The sequence below is a fragment of the Sapajus apella genome, unplaced genomic scaffold, assembly GCF_009761245.1.
Source record: "Sapajus apella isolate SASKATOON/1434 unplaced genomic scaffold, GSC_monkey_1.0 scaffold95, whole genome shotgun sequence".
Classification (NCBI taxonomy): Eukaryota; Metazoa; Chordata; class Mammalia; order Primates; family Cebidae; genus Sapajus; species Sapajus apella.
The window spans coordinates 7,128,790-7,153,571 of NW_022437035.1; the positions used below are offsets into that span (position 1 = coordinate 7,128,790).

The window sequence follows — 24,782 nt, forward strand, 5'->3', positions numbered from 1 at the left end:
CTGATATCCTTCCCACCTCCAAGTTACCAGGCAGTCCCATCACCCAGGAGGTTGAGCCTGCAGGCAGGAGTTTCTGGTTGTGTCTCGGAGCAGGTGGTGGGCAGGCAGATGAGTGGGTTGGGGTTTAGAGAGAGCCCTGGAGGAGGCTCTTGTCTAGAAACCCACCAACCTGGGAGACTAGGGCCTTGCTGAGATGCAGGTGGGTCCCTGGTCTTAATGGCAGGGGATCAGAGGAGGGAGAGGGAGCCTGAGTGCTTCAGCTCTGGGTCCCTTCTGTGGTGTCACACAGGGCTCAGGGGGGAAGCGGAGGAGGAGGCTGCAGCCCCATGGACAGCTTCCTGAGCCCAGCTGGCATGGGGACTGTCCTTCATGCATCCACCAGGCTGGGCTCGAGAACAGCCCTGTGGAAGTCCTGGGCAGCCACCTCTCCACCTTGGGGTGAGACGGAAACCAGGACAGGGCGAGTGAGCGAGCCAGGACGGCGCTGGAGGGAGTCAGCCCACTGCAGAGCTGGATCTAGGGCAGGCACCTCATTCCTTCAAGACGACTCTGTGGAAACCCTGGTGGGGTGGAGGCTGTGGGTGGGCTGGGTGCTCTGCCGGCTGGAAGAAGCTGTGGGCAGCAGGCCGTCTTTAGCATCACACCGGATGCCATAACTGAGGCAGGCACCTCTATCTTGTGCTCCATTTCTGCGCCTGTGTGACTTCCCTGGAGTGGGCCTGGCTGCCCAGCGCTGTCCATCTTCCCTAGGACAGCTGAGGGACGTGTGCAGCTCTAGGTCACAGCCCTCTTCCAAGTGAGGAGGCGCCCTGGCTTGGCACATGTGCCTCTATTGTTCACCCCCTGTTTTGGTTCGTGGCTTTGACTACATGCCCTGGCTCCCCCAGTGAGAGGGAAGAAGGGGAGTTTCTTTGTCCTCCAAGATGTGTGCTTGTTGATCTCTCTAGCCGGCCCAGGGGTATAGGGAAGTGATTCCCCCGAGAAGACACCACAGACACCAGCCTACAGATTGAGGTTTATTGATAGGGTTTCTGCTGCTGCAGCTCCCATGAAATGGAAGCAAAGCCTGATATTTATATGGCAGGCCTGGTGCCGCATCCCACAGGCCCCACCCTGGCCTTGTTAACAGGTGTCCCTGGTAGGGCAGAAGCCCTGCACACGTCTCCCAGATGTGGTCCCCAAGCTTCCTGCGGTGCCACAGGTACGCTTAGCTCTCGCTGCAGCAGGAGACGAGGGCAGATGGGCCTGCGGAGAGAACCGAGATGACACTGGCGCTCTGCTTTGGGTTTTCCATCTGCCTGCCAGAGTTTGGGATTTATTATTTATTATTATCTGATTTTCCATCAGATTAGATCCTGACGTGCCTTCCAGCGTCCTCGGGTTGAGCTTCTCAGAGTCTTTAGCTGTCTGCCTCCTGTAGGGGAGTGGTGTCGCTTGTCCAATTACCCAGGGGTCTTTAATTAATGATCCCTTATGTTGCAGAATCCCTATAGGGCCCCCTTTGGGTGAGGCAGATCTGTCTCCTTCTGGGTTCCCCAGTCAGGAAGGACTGGCGGTGCCTCGGGGGCGCTCGCTGCTCCCTCACCGCTTCCGTCTCCTACTTGCTGCTTCAGGGGGGCTCAGGCTCCAAGCGGTGGCCCATTCCACCTCTGTCCTGGGGCTCCTGCTCTTTCCTCTCCCTGGAGCGGCATCCTCCCATGCCACCCACCACCAAGTTTCACCATCCTGCACCAGCTGTCAAGCTGCTACCTCCTTCCAGAAGCTTTCTCAGAGCCCCACCCGCAACCTGAAGTCATCTACCCAGCTCTCACCCAGTGGCTCCCGTATGACCCTCCTGTGTCAGTGGCCAGAAACTCCCTGTTCTTTCGGAAGCTCATAGAAGACCTCTCAGGCTCTCCTCCATTGCCTGAATGGATAGAGTGTTAGCAGCTATAGCCTGGAGGGAGGGAGGTCCTCCTCTGGTGCCACTCCAAGGCAGGCTTCCACCTCCCACCTGCCCCCTCTAGGCCAGGTTGGAGGGTACCAGTAGGCAGGGCTGGGCAGGGGCCCACGTGGTCCCACAGCCCCTGGCCTAACAAGCTGCTGTGGTCTCTTGACCTCCAGGGCCATGGGGGTGCCAGGTGCCACTAGGCTGTTGGTAAAGATCAGCAGGCCAGGTGCAGTGGCTCACGTCTGTAATCCCAGCACTTTGGGAGGCCAAGGCAGACAGATCACCTGAGGTCAAGAGTTTGAGACCAGCCTGGCCAACCTGGTGAAATCCTGTCTCTATTAAAAATACAAAAATTAGCTGGGCATGGTGGCACATGCCTGTAATCCCAGCTACTCAGGAGGCTGAGGCAGGAGGATTGCTTGAACCCAGGAGGCAGAGATTACAGTGAGCTAAGATCGCGCCACTGCACTGCAGCCTGGGTGAGAGTGAGACTCTGTCTCAAAGGGAAAAAAAAAGGCCAGGCACGGTGGCTCACACCTGTAATCCCAGCACTCTGGGAGGCTGAGGCAGGTTGATCACAAGGTCAGGCGTTCAAGACCAGCCTGGCCAACATAGTAAAACCCCGTCTCTACTAAAAACACAAAAAATTAGCCGAGCATGGTGGCAGGCACCTGTAATCCCAGCTACTCAGGAGGCTGAGGCAGGAGAATTGCTTGAACCCAGGAGGTGGAGGTTGAGGTGAGCCAAGATTGCACTCCAGCCCGGACAACAGTGTGAGACTCCAGCGCAAAAAAAAAAAAAAAATCAGCAGCCTTAAGGTGTTGGTTAGGCTCCTAACTCTCCATGCTGCCCTTTCCTCTTCTTGGGGTGACACTTGGAAAATACCCTGTAACATGTGGAAACCACCCAACAGCTGGAAGTGCAGAGGAGGCAGTCACCCAGCAACTGGGCTGTTCATGCTCAAACACGGTGACGTCACTTGATTTCCCCCGGTCTCCCATCCATTTCCTTTCTCTCTGTTATCAGCATCTGGCTAATTGGATTCTGTGATCGGGCTCTGGCAGCTTAACAACCCTCCCCAAATCTAAATCAAAGTCAGCAAAGCTGCTGTAATTGAATGTGGGAGGGGCCAACCACACGGGCTGGGAATGGCTGTATTCTGGCTAGGGTGCAGCGCCCCCGCAGTACTGAAAGCAACACCGCCGCGCTGTTTCTCCTCAGAGCCCCGACTCGGGGGTGGAGTGTCTCTGCATAGCCAGACTAACAGAATAGGATGCGCGCCCTGCTTAAAGTCGGTAGCGCTCAGAATGGAATGAGCGCCGCGCCGTGGGGTCTGGAGCCCAGTGAGGGGAGCCCCAGAGAGCAGTGACCGCTGGAGGACGAGGTCATGGGCTGGAAAGTTGCCAGGGCTCAGGGACTAGGCCTTGCCCGCTTGCAGTCGTGCATATTTGAACTTAGCTCTGCTGAGAGGGGAGGGATGGCAGTGCCTGTCTCCATTAATCACGCTGTGAACCTGAGAGAGGTCCGCTGGTCCAAGGGTATCCTGCCGGTGACTGACAGTGGATATCAGGCCCCCGGCACCGCAGCCCCCACACTGCACTGATGCAGACACGCCTGCTCTGGGGAGTAGGGAGCAGGGCAAGGCTTCTCTTTCTTTGTTCCCCGCAGGGCCCTGCCTGGTCTATGGACATGCAGATGAGCAAGTTCTGAGCCTTGTCCTCTGTCGCCCAGGCTGGAGTGTGGTGGCGCCATCTCCGCTCGCTGCACCCTCCGCCTCTCAGGTTCTAGTGATTCTCCTGCCTCAGCCTCTCCAGTAGCTGGGATTACAGGTGCCCACCACCACACCCAGCTACTTTTTTGTATTTTTAGTAGACACGGGGTTTCACCATGTTGGCCAGGCTGATCTCAAACTCCTGATCTCAGGTGATTCACCTGCCTCAGCCGCCCAGAGTGCTGGGATTACATCACATTCTTTTAAATATCTGGACACCCCAAATGTGACTCCAGTTAACCAGAGGCTGGTGAACCAGCCCAGTGCTTGGGAGCCCAGAAGAGGGAGCCTGGGGGCCGCAGACACTGCGCCGTTGAAGTGAACCACACTGGGCCTCCGGCTGAGGAGGAAAGAAAGAAATCCCACAATGCAGGTGTGCAGCAGGGCGCAGGAATGGGAAAGTGCCCAAGTCAGCACAGAGGGTGCAGGGTCCCCACATGCGGCACTGGGATGGGTTGAAAAACCAGGAAGGAGAGAGGATATGGGATGCTGGTGGGTGCTGCTCCAGCCTTGCTGGATGTAGACTGTAGGAATGTCCTTCACTGCCCAGGACCCTGCGGGTGCTCCCAGCATCCTCCTCCAGGCCCTTGCTCTTCCACTCCCCACTCCCCCCAGTTCCCACATGCCTGTCCCTTGCCAGTATGCATCTTAGCAGCACCTCGCACAGAACTCATCCAGCCCAGCACTGTGTGTGGGTGCAGTGAGCGGGGTGAGTGCCAGCCTTCCACCCTGCCCCAGGGGTGCTCACCTCTCCAGTGACACACGTGAGGGGACGGGTCCCTGCTGGTCATCCCATGCCTTAACCCTGGAGGAGTTCACGGGCAGGTGAGGGCAAAGTTAGGTTCCCCAAAACAAGCAGTGACAGTGGGGTGGCCGCAGGGCCTCTGCCCCTGCAGCACCACCCGGTCACCTCCTTCCCGCAATCCATAGCTGGCCTGTGTAGGCTTTCAGTTTCTTAGTTTCAAAAAGCTGCCCCCACCAGGGCTTCCCCATTGAGAAACTTGATCTGTTTTCCTCCAAAGACCAGGAAAAAGCTCCGCTTCTAAAAATAGCCCACCTGGCTCCCATGCACTAGCTGTTTCCATGACAACCCACTTCTTCCTAGGAGCTTCCCTACGACAGAGGGGTCCCAGCCCTGAGGGGGTGCCCTGTGGCCTCAGATCCAGCTATTACAGGGGTCAGGAGAGCCCTGAGTGGGGAGCGGAATGTGGGGACACAGTAAACAAGCAGGGGCTCCCCTGGTTCCGAGCCTCTATGATTTGAAGTAAACTCAAGACAGTTATGGCCCAGTGTGGTGGCTCACAATCCCAGCACTTTGGGAGGCTGAGGTGGGTGGATCACTGGAGGTCAGGAGTTCGAGACCAGCCTGGCCCACATAGTGAAATCCCGTCTCTACTAAAAATACAAAAGTTAGCCGGGTGTTGTGGTGCATGCCTGTAATCCCACCTACTTGGGAGGCAGAAAAATTGCATGAACCTGGGAGGTGGAGGTTGCAGTGAGCTGAGATTGTGCCACTGTACTCCAGCCAGGGTGACCAAGCAATACTCCATCTCAAAAAAAAAAAAAAAAGGTATATGCAAAAGTGAACAGTGTCGGTAGAAGGTGACAGAGGTCTTGGCGGGCTAGGGGCCTAGGGCCCTGGTACATGTGAGGTCCCAGCTCTGCACTGGCCATGCGCCGGGTGGTTACCATCCTTCCCAGAGCAGCCAACAATATTCCCGGTGTTAGGACCAGCACACTTACCAAGGCCATGTGGAGTCAGAAGCAGGACTGCCTGGCCCAGGACTGCCACCTCCCCATCCCAGGCTGCCACCTCCATGCAGAGAGCCTGGTCAGGGAGGCATATGTGCCAGTCTTTGCAGGAAGGACAGAGGGAATTGAAAGGTCTCTGTGCCTCAGGAGTCTCAGTGATCCACTTGAGAGCGTCCAGGGTCAACTCCCAGGCAGTAAATCAGACCGTAGTGATCAGAGTGAGAATGTGGCATGGTGTGCAGCCCAGTCACAGCGACTCGTTGCAACAGCCAAGCAGTGGATCCCAAAGACATCCACGTCCTACCCCAGAGCCTGTGGAGGCATTGCCTTAGATGGCAAAAGGGATGTTGCAGATACAGTGAAAAATCTTGAGATGAGGATTCTCCTGGATTACCCAGGTGGGCCCAGCATAATGACTAGATCAGAGAGAGCAGAAGATGCTGCTTTGCTGGCTTTGAAGATGGAGGAAGCAGCTTGAGCAAAGGAGTGAGGGCGGCCTGCAGAAGCTGGAAAAGGCAAAGCAACGGCTTCTCCCTGGAGCTTCCCGAGTGAACGCAGCCCTGCCAACACCTGGATTTCAGGACTCCTGACTTCCAGAGCTATAAGATAATAAATGTGTGTTCTGGACTGGGCATAGTGGCTCAATCCTGTAATCCCAGCACTTTGGGAGGCTGAGGCAGGCAGATCACAGGCGAGGAGTTCAAGATCATCCTGGCCAACATAGCGAAACCCCATCTCTACTAAAATTACAAAAATTAGCTGGGTGTGGTGGCACACGCCTGTAATCCCAGCTACTCAGGAGGCTGAGGTGGTAGAATCACTTGAACCCAGGAAGCAGAGGTTGCAGTGAGCTGAGATCACACTACTGCACTCCAGCCTAGGTGACAGAGTGAGACTCAGTCTCAAAAAAAAAAAAAAAAGTGTGTTGTTTCAAGCCATTGTCTTAATTTCCTCGGACTGTCATAATAAATTACCACAACAATTGGCTTAAAATGACAGGAAATCATTCTCTCACAGTTCTGGAGACCACAAGTCTAAAACCAAGGTATTGGCGGGGCTGTGCTTCCTCTGAGGGCTCTAAAGAAGAATCTGTCCCATGCTGTCCTCTTGGCTTCTGGTGTTACTAGCAGTCGTTGGCATTCCTTGGCTCCTAGTAGACCCATCGCTACACCCCTCGGCTTGTATGTGCGTAGCTAGTGAACGTGAGTGGGTATTTCAGGAATCGGTGTTTTTCTGGGGATGGTCATATCTGTGAATAGGCTGGGGTGCTTATCCCACAGTCATTGTTCCACATGGTCTCAGGAGCTGGCCTGCACCTTATTCCGCAGCCCTGTGCCTGCCTCAGAGGCTGACATCAATTGCTCTTTCCGGGCTCCACTGTCTGGAGCCCACATTCTACCACCATCACAGAGAAGTCATTTTCATTAGAAGGCTAGAAGGCATGGGCCCCCTCTCACCCCAAGATGTCTCTGAGGAAGAACAGAGTTAGCTCTCCATCTTCCATGCCCAAATGTCCTTGCATTAAAAGCCACATCCTTTGCAGATGGCAGAGCAACTTGCTGGGAGCCTGGTCAGTCGCTTTGCCATGAATGTTTGATCTGAACATTAGAAGTGCACCAGAAACAGCAGCGCACAGGCAGCTGGCCAGAGCAAGTCCTGGGGACGTGCAGGCGGAGTTCAGGAAGATCGCCCTGGCCACCTTGCTTGGAGGCATAGCTGGGGGACATGACTGGCTGCTTGCAAAGCAGAAGGACAGGGAGGCAGCCTCCCCTCCAGAGCCTTTCAGCTCTGAGTCCTTCTTCCATCAGCCCCCTCGTTTAATTCCCTGGGTCACTGTCCTCCTCTTTGTCCTTGGAGGCCTGAGCCCCTGGCCTACCGTGTAGGGATGTGGGTTCCTGCCCTGCCTGACCTCCTGTTCTCTGGTTGCCCCATAGATTCAGCCCAGATGTCCCCGTGCCAAGCCATGGCCCTCTTGCTAGGATGAGGGCATGGGCGGGGGAGACAGGGTTTGTAGCCCTACTTCCCCCATGCACACATCCTGCCTCCCCCCTCCTCCTGGCTAGGATGACAGTCTCGGAGAGGGAGAGAGACAACATAGGCCAGCAGGGCAGGTGCAGTGCTCCCCAAAATCCTGTGATGGGGGCTTATTGTGCAGGGTGAGAGTTGGGGCTCACTCCCTGACTAGAAGTCACTGCACAGTCTCACGAAAACCAGGGTGCCCACACCTGTAATCCCAGCACTGTAGGAGGCCAAGGTAGGCGGATCACTTGAGGTCAGGAGTTCGAGACCAGCCTGTTCAACATGGTGAAACCCCATCTCTACTAAAAACACAAAAATTAGCTGGGTGTGGTAGCACGTGCCTGTAGTTCCAGCTACTCAGAAGGCTGAGGCAGGAGAATCACTTGAACCTGGGAGGCAGAGGTTGCAGTGAGCCAAGATCGAACCATTGCACTACAACCTAGGCAGCAGAGTGAGACTTCATCTCATTTAAAAAAAAAAAAAAAAAAAAAAGGCCAGGTGCAGTGGTCCACGCCTTTAATCCCAGCACTTTGGGAGGCCGAAGCAGGCAGATCACTTGAGGTCAGGAGTTCAAGACCAGCCTGGCCAACATGGTAAAATCCCGTCTCTACTAAAAATACAAAAATTAGCCAGGCGTGATGTCACACACCTGTAACCCCAGCTACTCTTGAGGCTGAAGCAGGAGAATCGCTTGAACCCAGGAGACAGAGGTTGCAGTGAGCTGAGATTGCGCCACTGTACTCTAGCCTGGGTGTCAAACTAAGACTCCGTCTCAAAAAAAAAAAAAAAAAAAAAAAAAAGCAAAGCTAATTTAATGCTTTTTTTTGTAATTTGAGGAATGTAATATTCAATAGTTTTTATTTACACCTCTAATCTTAAGTTTCGTCTCTTTCCAGTGTGGGTCTGCTCCATCAGGGGGCCCCTTTACCCAGAGCTGAGACTTCTGGACTCAGTGTGGCCGGAGTTTAGCAACGTGAAGGCCAAGTCTCTACTAAAAATACAGAAATTAGCCGGGCGTGGTGGCAGACACCTGTAATCCCTGCTATTCGAGAGGCTGAGACAGGAGAATCACTTGAACCCAGGAGGCGGAGGTTGCAGTGAACCGAGATTGTGTCACTGCACTCTAGCCTGGGAGACAGAGTGAGACTCCAGCTCAAAAAAGTAAACTTACAAAGAGCACAGGCCCTAAAGCCAGACACCCGGCTGCTCAGGAATCTCCTCGGCCTGTGGCCCTGGGCAATTTCAACATACCTGTCTGCCCCTGGATCTACCTCGCGGGGTTGTCACAGGCATTAACTGAGGCAGCGCCTCACCCAGGGCCTGGCACCAAGAAAGACGTGGTACACATCAGCCGTTAGGGCCTTTCTAAGGCCAATCCAGAAAGAGGAAGACTTACAGGCAGACAGAGTGGACTCAGATCCCAACCCTGTCCCTCAGTAGCTGGGCACTAAGCTGATGGCTTGGCCTCTCAGAACCTGCATTTTCTTGCCTGCAGGGAGGGAGGAATAGCCGCTGTCTACCGACCTCCACTGTGAGGCCCAGAGCGACAGCGGATGGAGCTGGTGACCCAGACCCTGGTTCAGCCCGTGTGGCCTCCAGATGTTTGGGGGCCGCAGTTCGGCTGCTATATGCAGATACTGGCTGTGGCCTGTCAATAGTCTTGCCAGGGTAGGGACCGTACCATCCCCAGGAGACAGATGAGGAAATCAAGGCTCTGAGAGCTGAAGTCATGCTGAGGCTGCCTGGCTGGCCACCCTCTTCCTTCCCAGCTGCCGGGGCCTCCATGGGAGGGGCAGGTGGTCATTTGAATAACAACTTATTGTCATCTGGGGGATGCAGTTGGGCTGGCTTGTGACAGGAGGCTCCCTGACTCCAGGCTGGATGCTACCCCAAGGCCCCTGTGGCCAGAGGGGACAGGGTATACCATGAGCACTCTTCCCAGCTCCCCTTGGCTCGGGCCCCATGCAGCTGGTTGGCCTGACCCTGTCATGGACACCATGTGCACTCAGAAAGGTGACTCAGCCATGTCCACCCCCACGTCACTTGCCTGCCGTGGGAAGAAACATTCTCTCACCATATGCATTCTTTTTTAAAAAAATCTTATGTCTTGGGTTACAGATTTTCTTCATCTAAAAAAAGTTTTTTGCTGATTTTTTCTAAACAAGGTGTTTCAGAAACCCCTTGGCAGCTACAGGCTCTGGGACTCACAGGGTGGTGTCAGCCGCTTGCTGTCCTGTGCCAGGTGTTAAACAGCAGCAGGGCCCCCGGTCAGCTGCCCCCGCCCCACCTGCTATGGTGCACCACCCCCGAGACACCCACAGCCCCATGACCCTGGACACAGGCTGGGCTGGTAGGAAAGGGAGGTCCAAGGGCCCTGGGCAGCTGCATGACAGAGAGGTGAGAGGGGCCATGGGAGTCAGCAGAGGGCACAGCCTGCCCCTCTCATTCAGACCCCAGCAACCCAGAAGGAAGAGGGTGACCAGCCAGGCTGTGTGGGCATGACTTCACCTCTCAGAGCCTTGATTTCCTCGTGTCACCTGGGACGATCCTGTTCCTACCCTGACAAGGCCACTGAGAGGCCACAGCGTGTCTGCACACAGGTGTTCCATCAGTGAGAATGAATGCACTCCTGCAGGGGATGGGGGAAGGCAGGGACAGGGGCACCTCAACTGTGACATGGGATCTTTGGGCAGACTGTTTTTGTCTGTTATTATGTTTTGGGTTTGGGGTTTGTTTTTCGTTTTTTTGAGACAAGGTGTCATTCTGTCATCCAGGCTGGACTGCAGTGGCACGATCGCAGCTCACTGCAGCCTTCACCTCCCCAGGCTGAGGTGATACCCCCACCTCAGCTTCCTGGGTAGCTGGGACCACAGGCACGTGCCACTATGCCCGGCTAATTTTTCTATTTTTTGTCAAACACAGCATTTTGTCATGTTGCCCAGGTTCTTTTGGCACTTTGGACAGAAGGTGGCATTGGGCTGGCCCTCAAAGGGGTGGGTGGGGCAGGACCTCTGGTAGGGGCAGGTGTGAGAAGGTTCCAGGCAGTTGGGATGCAGCAGGAAAGGCCCAGACGGGAGCGCTTGAGCCTTTGCAGGGAACAGGGCACAGATTGGTGTGGCGGGGGGAACAGGCCATGAGCAGAGAGCAAAGTGAGGTTGACTGGACGGGGCTGATTGGTTTGGGGTAGGCCTGTGTTGCCAGTAAAGGCACCCGGCTCCATTCTTGGGTCTTTGTGCCCACAGAGCAGTCTCTAGCTCACCCCCCAGCATGGACCATCCTTCCCTGCACCGCATTCTAGGAAGCTGGCACCCTGCACGCAGGTGGGTGCCTGTGGGCCTGCCCCTTCCAAAGCCCAGTCCTGGCCCTGCCGTTCAAGCTGGGTTCTCTTTACAGTCCTTCCCACTGACTCAGCTGGGCCCTTGGGAAGGCTGGGCCAGGATGACACAGGCACCTCACCCTGGCCAGGAACAGGAATGGACACCACCTCGGGGACTGATGTTTTTCGAGTGGTGCTATCTGCCCTGCGCTGCCCGGCACGGCTGTGTTGGCCTCTTGGTACCGTGTCTGTTGGTGATGACCGTAACGACTCTGTTTTCTTCCACAGATGACTCAGGGGATGACGATGAGGCTGCCACCCCAGCTGACAAGAGTGAGCTGCACCACACCCTGAAGAACCTCTCCCTGAAGTTAGATGACCTCAGCACGTGCAATGACCTCATCGCCAAGCACGGTGCTGCACTCCAGCGCTCCCTGAATGAGCTGGACGGCCTCAAGATCCCATCTGAGAGTGGGGAGAAGCTGAAGGCTGTCAACGAGCGGGCCACCCTCTTCCGCATCACATCCAATGCTATGATCAATGTGAGTACCTGCCCCCACCACCGTCCTGGCACGGGGCTCCCTGGCTCTGGCCCCGGCGTCCCTGAGTGGGTGACCAGGGGCGCTTGATTGAAAGGCCAGGGTTCCATTTCCTGCGTCTCCATGGTGTTTCCCAGAGCCAGCACCCCCAGCTAGCTTCAGGTTCTTGAGTCATCGCCTTCATCCTGCCATCATTGGGCAAGGACATGCTTCTGAATCGTCAGGAGGAAACTGGAGCTGGGTGTGGACTCTGGTGCAGTCTACAGTTAGTTCATGCCTGGATAAGAAAGGTCGGGGTCCCAGGTTGACTAGCCAGCCAGGCAGGTCAGATCTGCCCTCACAGTAGGGACACAGCTCCCACACTGGCCCTGAGCGGCTGCCATGGCTCCTCCCTGGGTTCATTCCCCAGATGCAGGGAGCAGACACTGGGCATGCACGAGGGGAGGGTGTGTGGTGAGGGGCCGCAGTCAAGGTCTCCCTGAGCTAGAAGAGCCTCAGAGCTGAGGCTGCCAAGGTTGTGCCAACCTGATGGTAGATGAAGCGAGTAACTGCTGCTGTAAACTAAGCAGCCCAGCGCAGGAGTCAGCCACTCACCCCGGCTCTGGAAGCCACACGGCTATGACTGGGAGCCAGGAGGGTCTCTCGATGGTGGCAGGAGGATCGTGCTTGGCCCTGCTTCACTCTTTTTTTTTTTTTTGTTACGAGAGAAGGGAAAAAAAAAAAAAAAGAAAAAAAAAAAAAAGAATAAAGGAAAGGAAGAAAGAGGAAGAGGAAGAGGAAGAGGGAGAGAGAACAGGGGTGTTGCTTTATTGCCCGGGCTAGAATGCAGTCTAAAACTGGGTATGCCTGTAATTGTGTTTAATAATAGAGACATAAAAAAAAAAATGAGGGAAGAAAATAATTAACAAGCAGCCAACCAATATTTCATTTAAACCTGTAAATTCGTGTGATGTAGTACTGATAAGAGTGTATATTTTGTGTATTTAAAGTGGAGAGTTCTATGAATGTTAATTAAGTCTACTTGTTCCGGATCTGAGTTCAAGTCCTGGATATCGATGTTAACATTCTGTCTCATTGATCTGTCTAATATTGATGTTGAAGTCTCCCGCTATTATTGTGTGGGGGTCCAAGTCTCTTTGTAAGTCTTATATATCTGGGTATTTCTGTATTGGGTGCATATATGTTTAGGATCTTTAGCTCTTCTTGTTACATTGATCCTTTTATCTTTATGTAATATCTTTCTTTGCTTCTTTTGATCTTTGTTGCTTTGAAATCTATTTTATCAGCAAAAATTGCAACTCCTGCTTTCTATTTATTTATTTTAGCTCTCCATTTGGTTGGTAAATTTTTCACCATCCCTTTGTTTTGAGTCTTTATGTATCCTTGCATGTGAGATGGATCTGGATGTAGCATACCAATGGGTCTTGGCTTTTTTTGCCTGTCTGTGTCTTTGGATTGGGGGATTTAGTCGATTTAAATTTAGAATTAATAACAATATATGTGTGTTTGATACTGTCATTTAATGTTAGCTGGCTGTTTTGCCCATTAGTTGATGCAATTTCTTAAATATGTTGATGTTCTTTATTTTTTGGTATTTTTTAGAAAGGTTGATACTGGTTGTTCCTTTCTATTTGTAGTGGTTCTTTCAGAAGCTCTTGTAAAGCAGGCCTGGTGGTGATGAAATCTCTGAGTGCTTGCTTATTCACAAAAGATTTTATTTTTCCTTCGCTTATGAAGCTTAGTTTGCCTGGATGTAAAATTCTGGGTTGAAAGTTTTTTTCTTTAAGGATGTTGAATATTGGCCCCCACTCTCTTCTGGCTTGTAGGGTTTCTACTGAGAGATCTGCTGTGAGTCTGATGGGCTTCCCTTTATGGGTAACCCGACCTTTCTCTCTGGCTGCCCTCAGTATTTTCTCTTTCATTTCAACCCTGGTGAATCTGGTGATTATGTGCCTTGAGGTTGGTCTTCTTGAGGAATATTTTTATGGTGTTCTCTGTATTTCCTGGAGTTGAATATTGTCCTGCCTTGCTAGGTTGGGAAAGTTTTCTTTGCTTCACTCTTTCTGTCTGGGGAGTGCTCCCCAAAAGTGTGTGTGCTCCTCCAGGCCTCCACCCTCCAGACACAGGTCTGACTGCAGCAGGCTCCTCCCAGGGCAGTCCCACAGCAGGGCGCATCTGGGCCAGGGGTGCAAGTCGTAGGAGCTTGGTGTGGCCTGCTGGGAGCAAGGGTGCCAGAGCAGAGGAGCTGTGCCAGAAATGGAGGCTGCCACAGAGTTGAGGAAGGGAGGTCCAGAGAAGGGGGTTCAGAAGAGCCATCATGCTGGCTGGGGACAGTGGGCAGTGCTGGTATCCGAGTGAGCTCACTGCAGGCCAAGAGTACCCCAAGCCTACTTCACTGGCCTGTTGGCAGCACGATTGTGGGGCGGGAGGGCCACCCCACCACCCACACCTGCCCAGATATGCTCAGGCTCAGGCCTGGAGCGCCCAAATGCAGCCTTGGGAATCCCACCCTGGGGGCTGAGACTGAGCAAGGTGTGCCTCCTTCCCCGACCACTGGGAACTCAGCCGGCAGGTTTCCATCAGCAGGTGTGTGTGCCTGGCCCATCCAGATCCCACAGTGATGGGGGGTGGGGGGCGGTTGGCCCCATGTGCCAAGGATGCTGACAGGCTGCTGGGCCACCCTGCATGTTGGCCCCATTGTCGCCTGCACCGTTTTCGTACTTCCACCCTCTCAGGCCCATTGTCCTTACAGCCCACAGACCGGATTGCTGCGCTTCTACCAGGGACACACACAAATGTAAAGCACTGAATGACATAATGATGCATTTATATTTCCCTGTCCGTCCCGGAAGCCCCCGCCAGAGGCTTCCCAGGCACTGCCTCCCCACCCAAGACGAGAACTGCTTTGTCTTGAGTAAGCAGTTTTGGCTTTTCCAAGATAATGAGGTTCTCAGCTGGCTGCCGTCTTGCATGCTTTTTATCAGACATCAGAGGCTCGTCTGTGCTTATGAAGCCATAAAAACAGCTCCAAGTCTAAGTGCCTAATGAATTGTCTTATGGGAAGCATAACACCCTGGGGTTGGTCACGATTCCTTTCTCCAGCTCCAGTATCCCGGGAATGTGGCGGCAAAGTCGGCCCTGAGTGACGGGAGCTGTGCCCTGGGCTGGGTTCTGCCATACTTGCTGGTGTGAGCCTGCTCCAAGGGCCCTCCCCAAGCTCCTGCTGTTAAATTAGGAGCAGGGAGGGCAGGAGTTCGGGGCTGCCCCAACAGACTGTGCTTGTAGCCCAGGCTAGCCCAAAGGCTCATGTTTCCCCTGGGACCCTTCCTGCCAGCTTACTCCTCACCTGGCAGGAGCCGGGGCAGTTCTGGAAGGGCTATTTGCATGGCTCTCAGACACCAAGTGTTCAGCCCCCACTATGTGCAGAGAAGCCACCCTGAAGACCATGGGACATACGCATTCCTGCCCCTGGCCAAGCGGCGGCTTCACAGCTGTCAGGAGAGGGTGTTGGGCCAGGGCTGTGTAACTGGGACATCCACGCTGCTCCTACCTCCAAGCCTCCAGGGAACCTCTTCAGACACCAGACCACTTACCCCTTCCAACAGTTAACCCGCTTAGCACCGTGAGGGACTGTGAGTGCCAGCGTGGAAACTGAGGCTCAGGGAAGTTCCCTGAGCTGTTCAACATAACCCAGCTGGTAGGTGGCCATGCCCAGATGCAAACCCAGGTCTGTGTGGCCCGCAGGAGGAGTGATGGCCATGTCCTCTCCAAGAAGGTAAGGGCGACACCTCTGAGGGTTGCAAAGGCCCCTCCTGCTGTGGCCACACGCCAAGGTCAGGACACGGGGCAGCCTCACCCATGCCCTGGGCAAGATCCCAGCCTCAGAGATCTCTGTGAGTCCCTGGAGCTCCTTACCTTTCAGCTTCATGGTATCCCCTGGTCATCATGGCTGTAGCCCTACCAGGGCCCCTCGTGGGAAGCCAGGGACTTGGAGAGGGAAGCTACCCACTGAGGTCCCCAGAAGGTACAAATCATCACCCCCAATCTCTCCCAATCTCACAGTGAGAGGGAGCTGCTTCTCCCCGCCGTAACTCCATCCTGCTCCCCAGCCCTCCTGACTGTGATGTGTGCAGGCCTGCTCCCCGCAGTGCCCATGCCTGCACTGGGGGAATCTACTCCCACCAGCTCCTCAGACAGAGCAGATCCTCCTCCCAGTCAAATGCCGTGTGTTTTCCACCTTGTGAGCTCTGATCAAACCCAGTCATAGAGGTGGAGCCGAAAATGAGGGACGGCTGGTCAGACAAAGCCCACATGGAGGGTGCCCTTCAGAGCGCGCTGGAGCAGGCAGCTGTCTCCCTGCAGGTACAGGGTGGCTGCTCCATCTTCACTTTTCCCCAAGACCACAAAGAATCTGGGGTTGTTCCAGCTTCAGGAGAAAAGTCAGGGGTGGCTGGGTGCAGTGGCTCAACGCCTGTAATCCCAGCACTTTGGGAGACCGAGGCAGATGAATCACTTGTGGCCAGGAGTTCGAGACCAGCCTGGCCAACATGGTGAAATACATCTCTACTAAAAATACAAAAATTAGCTGCACGTGGTGGTGCGAGCCTGTAATCCCAGCTACTTGGGAGGCTGAGGCAGGAGAATCACTTGAACCCAGGAGGTGGAGGTTGCAGGGAGCTGAGATTGTACCACTGCACTCCAGCCTGGGTAACAAACTGAGACTCCGTCTCAAAAAAAAAAAAAAAGGTCGGGTGATTTTTAAATTTCTTTCAGGTATGGGGAAGGGCATTGATATCATAAGCCTTTAGGTCCTCAGCTCCCAGAAGGGCAGGCACTGGGGTCCTCTGGATGATTCCTAAGAGCCCAGGACCCACGGCTAGTGGTGCGGGCCCATTCCACGCACCCACTGATCCTCCACTCACATCAGGAATGGCCTCGGCCCCAGGTGTTTGAGGGAAGAAAGTGCTCAGAGGTGGTTTCTGGATTGGGAATATTGAACAGTGACGCTGTGTTTCAGCCCCCCATACCTTTGCCAGTGCTGTACCTTCTAGAACACACCTTCCTCACCCTTCAGGTACTGGTAGCTCCCTTGTCATCCTTCAGAACCCCACAGGGACATCACCATGGCTTTCCAAGGCCTCTCTTGGGCAGTGTTCCCCCAGGACCCCAGCTCCCAGGTGCACCGCTCTGGCATTTAGCCCATTGTGTCCACCGCTCCCCACTGAGCTTCGTGCTCCCAAGGGCTCCCAAGGTCGGGCTGAGTGTCTTACTCACAGGTGTCCCTGACAGTGGCCCCCTGGGAATGCCAGCAAGTGATGTGTCATCATGGGTCTTGTGTCTCCAGATAAAGCACTCCAAGTGGCCCACGGCTCACATTTACCTGTGATGGTACCCTTTTTTTTTTTTTTTTTTTTTTTTGAGAAGGAGTGTTTTTCTTCTTTTTTCCCCGCGCGAGGGAAAGCGCGAGCTCTCGGCTCGCCGCACCCTCCCCCTCCTGGGTTCAGGCAATCCTCCTGCCTCAGCCTCCTGAGTAGCTGGGATTACAGGCATGCACCACCATGCCCAGCTAATTTTTTGTAGTTTTAGTAGAGACGGGGTTTCACCATGTTGACCAGGATGGTCTCGATCTCTTGACCTCGTGATCCACCCGCCTCGGCCTCCCAAAGTGCTGGGATTACAGGCTTGAGCCACTGCGCCCGGCCTGATGGTACCTTTTACAAAGCGCTTCTGGTCCCATTTTCTCACCTGAACAAGATCAGTGAGAAAGCGGAGGCCCAGTCCTGAGGCCTCAGCCTGCCAAGGTCAGCCCTGCACCCACCTGCACTCCCTTTCCATGGGGATCACTTGGTCTGGATCATCATTTTATGGCATTAAATTATATCGTAACCACATTTTCCATGTGCACGCCACACTGGGCTCCAGCCTCCCTTTGCCTTGTGGCATTTTGATTGGCAGGGTTCTTTCTAGCCGGACTTGGAGGGTGTACTTGGTGGGCCTTGGAAGGACCCTCTGAGGATAGCAACTGAGTAAGTCAGCTGCCCCATTGTGAACTCAGAGCAACCCCTCTCTCATCACACAGCTAGGAAAGCCTGCCTGGTGGGCATTTGACACCAGGCCTTAGCAGCCGCCTCCCGAGCTCTGTCCAGGCCTGTGCCAGGCAGGGATTCACAGGCAACAGGCAGCCTGGCAAACTCTTAAAGTGACAGGTCATCAGGCATGTGTTCATGAGCATGACCTGTTCTAAGAGGACCCAGGGCCACCAGCTCACATGCCCATTTTTGAAGGCCAAGTTTGGGGAGAGCCCAGGAAGGTTCCCAGTTGGTGGGAAGGCGGCTTCCGGCCCAGCTACGGCCGGAAGAGCCAGGGAAAGCCTTGCCTCACCTTACAGAGGGTGGAGGCAGCAGCCATAGAATGGGAGGTAGGCTTCTTTCTCCCAGGCAGAGAGGGAAAATATTAATAGTGACCCCTTCTGGGCTGTCACCATGCGCAGGTCTTTCTGCTCTGGCCAGGATGGAGACCTGCGTCAGTTTGGCCCTGAAGCCTCTCTGCTAACCCCAGCTGCCCACCCGGTTATCCTTCCTGGGCCTCTGGACGGTTCTGCAGCCGTGGGGGGCCCGCGGGCAGAACCTGGTCATTGGGCGAGGTTGCCGACTGTGTGAGTGGTGGCCTCACCTCCCCACCGCCCTGGAAAGGAGAGCAGACTCCTCGCCTTGCCCCTTAGGGAACCTGGAGAGACCAGCTTGGCTTTTGGATTTTCAACCATGAGAGAGAAACAGGGTATGGGGTTCATATGATTCCTAAGCATCCCCAGCGGGCCCAGCAGCCTCTCCCCACCTGTTCCCCAAGGGCCACCTGTCCCTGGTTCTGTCTTCCTGCACTGGTGGCAGTTCCTCCAACAGCCACACCCCAGCTCCTGAGGACCCGGCTATGACAGGCTGGGGCAGGCCCTGCCAGTGAGGAGCCAGGATGGGAAAGGGATGAGTTTTCCATATGTTGTGTGACATGCCAGACCTCTGCATGCATCTCCCTTGCCCCCACTCTGCCGGCTTATGCATGGGGAGAGCAAGGCTGAGGGGCTCAGGATCCCAGCCAAAAAGGATATGAGCCCATGTCTTCCTGATTCCAGACCCTGCTAGAATGCTGCATTATGGTAGAGAAATAAACCTGACCCTCCCCTTGATAGGGGCAGGAGGTCAGGAAAACCTCCCCTGTCCACCCTCACCCTGCATGCCTGTCCTGCCACCACTGACCACCTGCCTTCTGCAGGTCTGCAGAGACTCGCAGATGTTTCCACTGCAGCATCTTGACCCATCCTTCCCGCAAGGGCAGGACACAGTATCCCTCGCAATCCCAGGAGCCCTGTAGCCTCTATGCCTGGCTCAGAGCCCAGCACATGAGAGCCTCGGCAAAGGAGAGGGAAGGAGGGAGGGAGGGGGGAGAATATTGTGAAAAATCACAGGAGCAAATGAATGAATCGCTTAGTGTCTGGCAAAACTCCCTAGTGGGTAATTTTTTTGACTCTGATAAAAGCCAGCCCAGCATATCCTTGCTTGAATTACTGTTTTGGGTAGTAACTGAATTCTCCTGCCATTTAAGAGAAACTCTGTGGCACTATTAATGACTTTGGTTTTTAGAATGAGTCTTGAACCATAACGTGCCTGTGCACAGGTGCTCTGCCAGGCCTGGGGCGGGGACGTTGTCCCCCACAGCAGCGTCCTCCCTGAGCACCAGGGTGTACCTCATACGGTGGCACTGCCTCTGTCACTTGGTTGCAGGTGGGGGATGATTGAGTTCATACATATTGTAAGCTCATGCTTTGTGTCGATGTCCATAAAGTGGAAAACCTGTGGGAGCAGGTTCCGTCTGCAGGCTAGAGCAGCAGAGTAAGGCTGCGGCGTGCTCTCCTCTGCAGTCCTGAGCCCCTGGGGGAGCTGGCAGCTGGGCTTCATCCTGCTTCTTAGCAGCCTGTGGGCTTGTTCCCACTGCCATCCCTTTAGAACCTGCAGGTGGGGCCGGGGCAAGACCGACTATACCTGACTCAACCCCTGTTCCTGAACTTGGAGGGCTCCTCATAGTTGGTGACTCATGCTGGGCCCAGGACTTAGTCCCTATGACCACATGACCCCCTGTGGCCCTTGGGAACCTTAAGCTGTGCGGGTGAACACAGCCCCACATCCCCTTGTGGGTCCCTTGTGGGCCCTGCATCCTCCCGTGGGAGCCATAACCACATAGGTGACACGGATGTCAGGGGCAAAAAGACCTTTAGAGGAAAGAGCGGTGAGGTGGGATGGGGTGAGAGGTGCAGGCAGGCTGGGGGCTGAGCAGGAGGGGTACAGGTGCCAGGTGCCCTGCAATGAGTACTGGGAGCCACAGGAGAGAAAGCCAGTCACAAGGGACCTTGTGCTGACAGCGTGACTTGAAATGAGACAAGGGACTCAATGCCAAATGACTGAACGCCAATGGCAATGTCAATGACTCAAGGCCAAATAAAATGATCCCACGTGCATTTTAGCAAGACCCCTCTTCTGCTTGGAGAATGACTATCTGTGAGGCAGCCGCAGGTGCTCAGAGACCCTTCAGGGCCCCCTTGGGCAGGGAGCGTAGAGCTAGCGCCGGTGAGAGTGGGCGGTGCTGCTCTGAGTTGAAGGCAGGGCCAGCAGAGTTGCTGTGTGGGTGAGAAAAGAGGCCATCGGGGAGGAACCCATGCTGGGGGCCTGGGCCACTAGAGAATGGGGGCCTTGCTGTCTGATGCCCCACTTGGCCCACACAGGGGTTCTGCAGGATGCAGGAGGGTCTTTCCCAGGAATAGGTCTTGTGTAGCCAGTGAGCGGGCAGAGCTGGCTGGTGGAGTGAGCCCCACAAAAGCCCAAAGGCCCTTGAGGTGCCCAGTGCAGGCAGAAAGAAGAGAGGACAGGGCTGGCCAGCAGAGGGTAGATGCTCACCAGGCCTGGATGGGACAGATGCCACACTCTTGGTCCCTGGGTTTACCAAGGATGGTGGCATCCCTCAGGAGACACACTTTGGTGCCTGCTGTAGAGCTGGCTGGGCAGGATGGGTGCCTGCAACCTCCTGATGACAAGGATATGGGGAAACCGGAGGAGGAAGGGCACCTGGCACAGCCAGGACTTGATGGAGTAGGCTTGGAGGACACTCCAGTTGGAGACACTCCAGCTGCAAGGGCAAAGCACAAGGGGGAAGTAGGAGACATTGGGGAACCAGATAGCCAGAGCAGGCACTGGGGACAGGCTGGAGGTCCTGCAGAGAGGGTCACAGGAACAGAGACAGCAACCTGGGGCCTTCACGGCTTCTGATGTGGGGCATCATAGAAATAAAGACCCCCCCAGCGGAAGGAGCCCCCACTGCCAGACGTGCTGAGGCTTCTTTGAGGCCCCGCTTGGCTCACAGCCCAGGAGATCACGTGGGGCTCCTTGGGCCAACCCAGGCAGAGGTGAGAGGCCCAGAGCTGCCCTCCCTTATCCCTCCAGGGCCCATGGGGCAGGTTTCTGCCCAGCTGACCACTGTCCTGGTCCTGACAGCTTGCTCATCCAGGGCCTGGGGACATGGGTAAAAATAGATTCCAGATTTGTCTAAAATCAGTTGGCAAACTGGAAGCCAGATGGTGTTGGTTCCTGTGTGCGAGCGGCAAACTATTCTGAATGTGGAGAGGCTATTTTAAAGTTGTAATTGGAGTGGAAAGCTGCCTCACCAGTGCCGAGAGGGAGTCACGTCAAGGAGACACTCTGATCGACCCCCCAGTGGGAACTGGGAAGGGCTGAAGCCCTGTGTGCTGCCAGCCTGTGCCAAGTGCACTCGTGAGGGGCAGGCCCTGGGAGCTCAGTGTCGAGGGTCAGGCAGGTGATGGAGATACAGCATGACAGCTTGGCTGGGCCAAAGGGACCCCTGGGGGAGCCCAGCACTTCCCCTTGTGGCTCCACGGGGCCCAGTCTGGGTCTTAGACACTGAAGACCAGAATTGCAGCGCAGCTCTTTCTGCCTTTGTGAGGCACCTGCTGAGCTTGGGTTTTATCTTGTGTAAAGTGAAGCCAAGCCAGTCGGTGGCTCATGCCTGTAATCCCAGCACTTTGGGAGGCCAAGGTGGGCAGATCACTTAAGGTCAGGAGTTCAAGACCAGCCTGACCAACATGGCAAAACTGTGTCTCTACTAAAAATACAAAAATTAGCCAGTGTGGTGGCAGGCGCCTGTAATCCCAGCTACTCAGGAGGCTGAGGCATGAGAATCACTTGAGCCTGGGAGGCAGAGGTTGCAGTGAGCTGAGATCATGCCACTGCACTCCAGTCTAGGCAAGAGCAAGACTCCATCTCAAAAAAAAAAAAAAGTGAGGCCAGCCCATCACTCCTCAGTGGCAGGGGAGGTGAGATTGTTACCCAGTAACAATGGTAACATGAGTCCCCTGGCCATGCAGAGGGGCTCGGGAAGACCATGACTCTCTGTGATCTCACCGCTCATCAGCTTCAGAACCTCGGGTTGGTGAGAGGTGGGGACCGTGGCCACAGAGGATGTGAGGATTAGCATGGAGGGTGAGTAGCCCTGGCCTGGAAACCAGGAGAGCACAGGGTCCTCCGGTCGCCCGTCTGGAAGCCCAGAGCCGGAGGGCAGATATGGCAGATGCCTGGCAGGTCCTGGTCCAGCCGCAGGTAAAAACACGGCCCTTTCTCCCATTATCCCTGCATCAGGGGTGCGGGGGCCTCCTCCTGCATGTGCTGATGGCCGGAGCCAGTCACCCAGCCTGGACCATCTGGGCATTTGGCCCGTCTCCCCACCTCCTCCATGAGCCAAATGGCTGCCCACATAATGCCCAGCAGGCCTCTGGTGCCTCCTTCACATCCCTGTCTAGGAGGGAAGTGACCCTGGAGGAAACTGATCATTTCCAGGCGGCCGCTAAAGGCCAGACAGGGTCCTGGCTCTGCTTGCTCCTGAGAGCTTGAGAGGCTGCCCTCGGCCACACACAGGAGACCCAGGCTAGCTGACCTTGCACCCTGCTCTCCTGCCTGGCCTGGGGAACAGTGAGATCACTGTCAGGATTAGTATTAGGAACAGCAAAAGCGATTAGAGTTTGTCCTTCTTCTCCTGGTGTACCTCTGGGCAACGGTTTCCAGGTCAGAGACACTCGATGTCTGTCCCATGGGACACTGGTGACCAGCAGCTACCCACCCCCAGACCTCACATGGCATGGCCCCTGACTTGGCTTCCCCAGGGCGGCAGCCCTTACAGCCTTCTTCCCCAAGTCAGATGTCTCAGCATGGAGAGCCCCCGGTGGACAGGCAGAGCCTGGATTCCCCAGGCGGAGACCCCGCCCTGTCTGTCAAGCTTTGTGGTTCTCACTCTACTTGGGGGCAACTGGACATCCTCCTTGCCCTCCCCATGGAGACAGAACCACACTGCCCAGGGGTCCTGCAACCCAGGCCAGTCCCTCTGCATCTCAGAGCAGCCATACCCCCAACACCCCTTTCATCAGAGCCCTCTGTGCAGCACTTGTGGGTAGGCGGAAGGGGCAGGGCCGGGAGACTGGAACTCCATCCCCATTCTGAGGACAATCAACCCAATAGGTCATAGAACCAGGGACTCTGTAGGAGCCCGGAAGGGTTCCAGGTTAAAAGCCTGTCCCAGAGTGGGCAGCAGGGTAGCACCCATGTAGGGCCCAGGGACCACCTCTAGCTCCCACCAGGACCCCTCATTCTCCTCCCTTTGAATGATTCAGGACACAGAAGTGTGGGGGCCGGGGCGCTTCAGGTCAGCTTGTCTCTCCTCCTGCTCACAGCTGAGCACGAGTCTCCTGGCCGCAGGTAGAGCTGTCACAGAGCCCCAGGGAAATGAGACGGCATTCAGGCCTAGGCTGGGTAGGCCAGGCCCTCTCTGGGCCCCCGGGAGCCTCCCCCGCCAGCCCCTCTGCCAGGCCCCAAGCCTAATCCAGCTTAGCGAGCACACAGCACACAGCCCAGCTCAGCATTCTGAGAGCAGCAGGGCCACGCCAGGCGCCTGCCTCTCCCCACAGCGCAGCCAGGATGGGGCCTGGGGAAGGCCGGCAGCAGCAGAGGAGACCCTGGGAGTCGGGGATGGACACCAGGTGGGTGCATCTGGACTGGGGGAGGTGGACAGGCTCTCTGCATCCAAGGGGTGACCAGGGCAGCTCATCTGCTGTGGTGGCAAAGGCCTTGGGTCCAGCCACATGAGGCCCTTGATAATAGGGCACAGCAGCCTTTACCCTGCCTCACTTTTAGGTGACTGTGACACTATGACCTGTATGTGCCTGGCCTGGCCATGTGTACCCAAATGAGGCCCAGCTGTCCTGGGGAGTTAACTTCCCATCTCCCTGCTGCATAATGCCAGCTGGCCCTGTGGTAGCCTTGAGGGGGACCGAGGTCACTCACAGCCAAGTTAGCAGCCAGCAACCCTGGCTGTGTGGACAAAGTCCTCAGCTGGGGCTAAGGGTGCTGGGAGGCCGCCCCTTCTCCCTGAGGCTAGGGCTGGGCTCTGTTCCTTGGACAGGATTATTCCCAGGCAGCCTTGTTAGTATCTCCCAGGAACGTACCTCCACACCAGGAAGGCTCTGGGTTCCCACGACATCCCTGCCCTCAAGGGTCTCCCAGACGGCAATGAAAATTAGCTTTACAAAGTAAGCTATAAGAGCCCTGGTTCCGTGCCCTGGGAGACATGCAGGGGAGGCACTCAGGGACTTGGATCTTGGCCCTACACATACCTCCCTGTGGCCTTGGGCAAGTCCCTCAGTCTGTCTGAGCCTTCATTTCCTCCTCGGTCATGCACAGTATCCAAAAAAATCTACTTCAGTGCTTGTAAGAATGCCGGAATGGTCCTGACCCACAGCGGGCCTGCGGTGTGAGGGAGGTGGGGCTGGCATCAGAATCAGCAGGTGGGTTTGGATTTGAGCAAGGGAAAGGCAGGAAGACATGATACCTGGTGGGCCACACTCAGGGCCCTGGGGAGGAAGGGAGCCCCAGGAGATGAGGCTGGAGAGGACTGGGAACCATGTCCATGAGAGGCTGTCAGCTGCCGGGGTCTGTGGAAAAAACAACAAATACTCCAGTTTCCCTCAAATGAGAAAATGGTCATTTCTAAAGTATTAGAACCCACGTGAACAGTGAGGGTAGGAGGTAGGGGGCCTAATTCACCTTTGCTCTCTGGTCATCTTTCCCTCTTTGCTTTGGCTTCTGGGAAGCCCAGGCACCCTCAGATGTGAGTTTGCGGGACTTCTTACCGTGACCTTTGGCTACTACTTTTATCCTGCTGTTGTATGGCTCTTTTATAAGTCTTGTTGTAAATGGCATGAGGTATACAAAACCAAAGCACCCATCTATGTGAGAACTCACGGACGGAGAGGACGATCCTGGGGGCTGTGGATTGGCAGGAAGTGATGGCACAGGGATGAGGGAGGGCAGGACAGAGGCCTTGTACACCCAGTAGGCAAGAACCCAGAAA

The 24,782-nt window shown here is 55.3% G+C and overlaps 1 protein-coding gene across 5 annotated transcripts in view; it reads left to right on the forward strand.

Moving 5' to 3' along the window:
* OSBP2 (oxysterol binding protein 2) overlaps window positions 1-24,782 on the forward strand; it is a 200,805-nt gene that overhangs the window by 155,799 nt on the left and 20,224 nt on the right. For 4 of the 5 annotated variants that reach the window (XM_032256907.1, XM_032256908.1, XM_032256909.1 and 1 more), the window contains one exon: window positions 11,077-11,330. In XM_032256907.1, the coding sequence (XP_032112798.1) occupies window positions 11,077-11,330 (254 nt within the window). Of the gene's footprint in view, window positions 1-11,076; window positions 11,331-22,647; window positions 23,413-24,782 lie in introns of those variants that run through there. The other variant, XM_032256910.1, reaches the window with a different exon arrangement.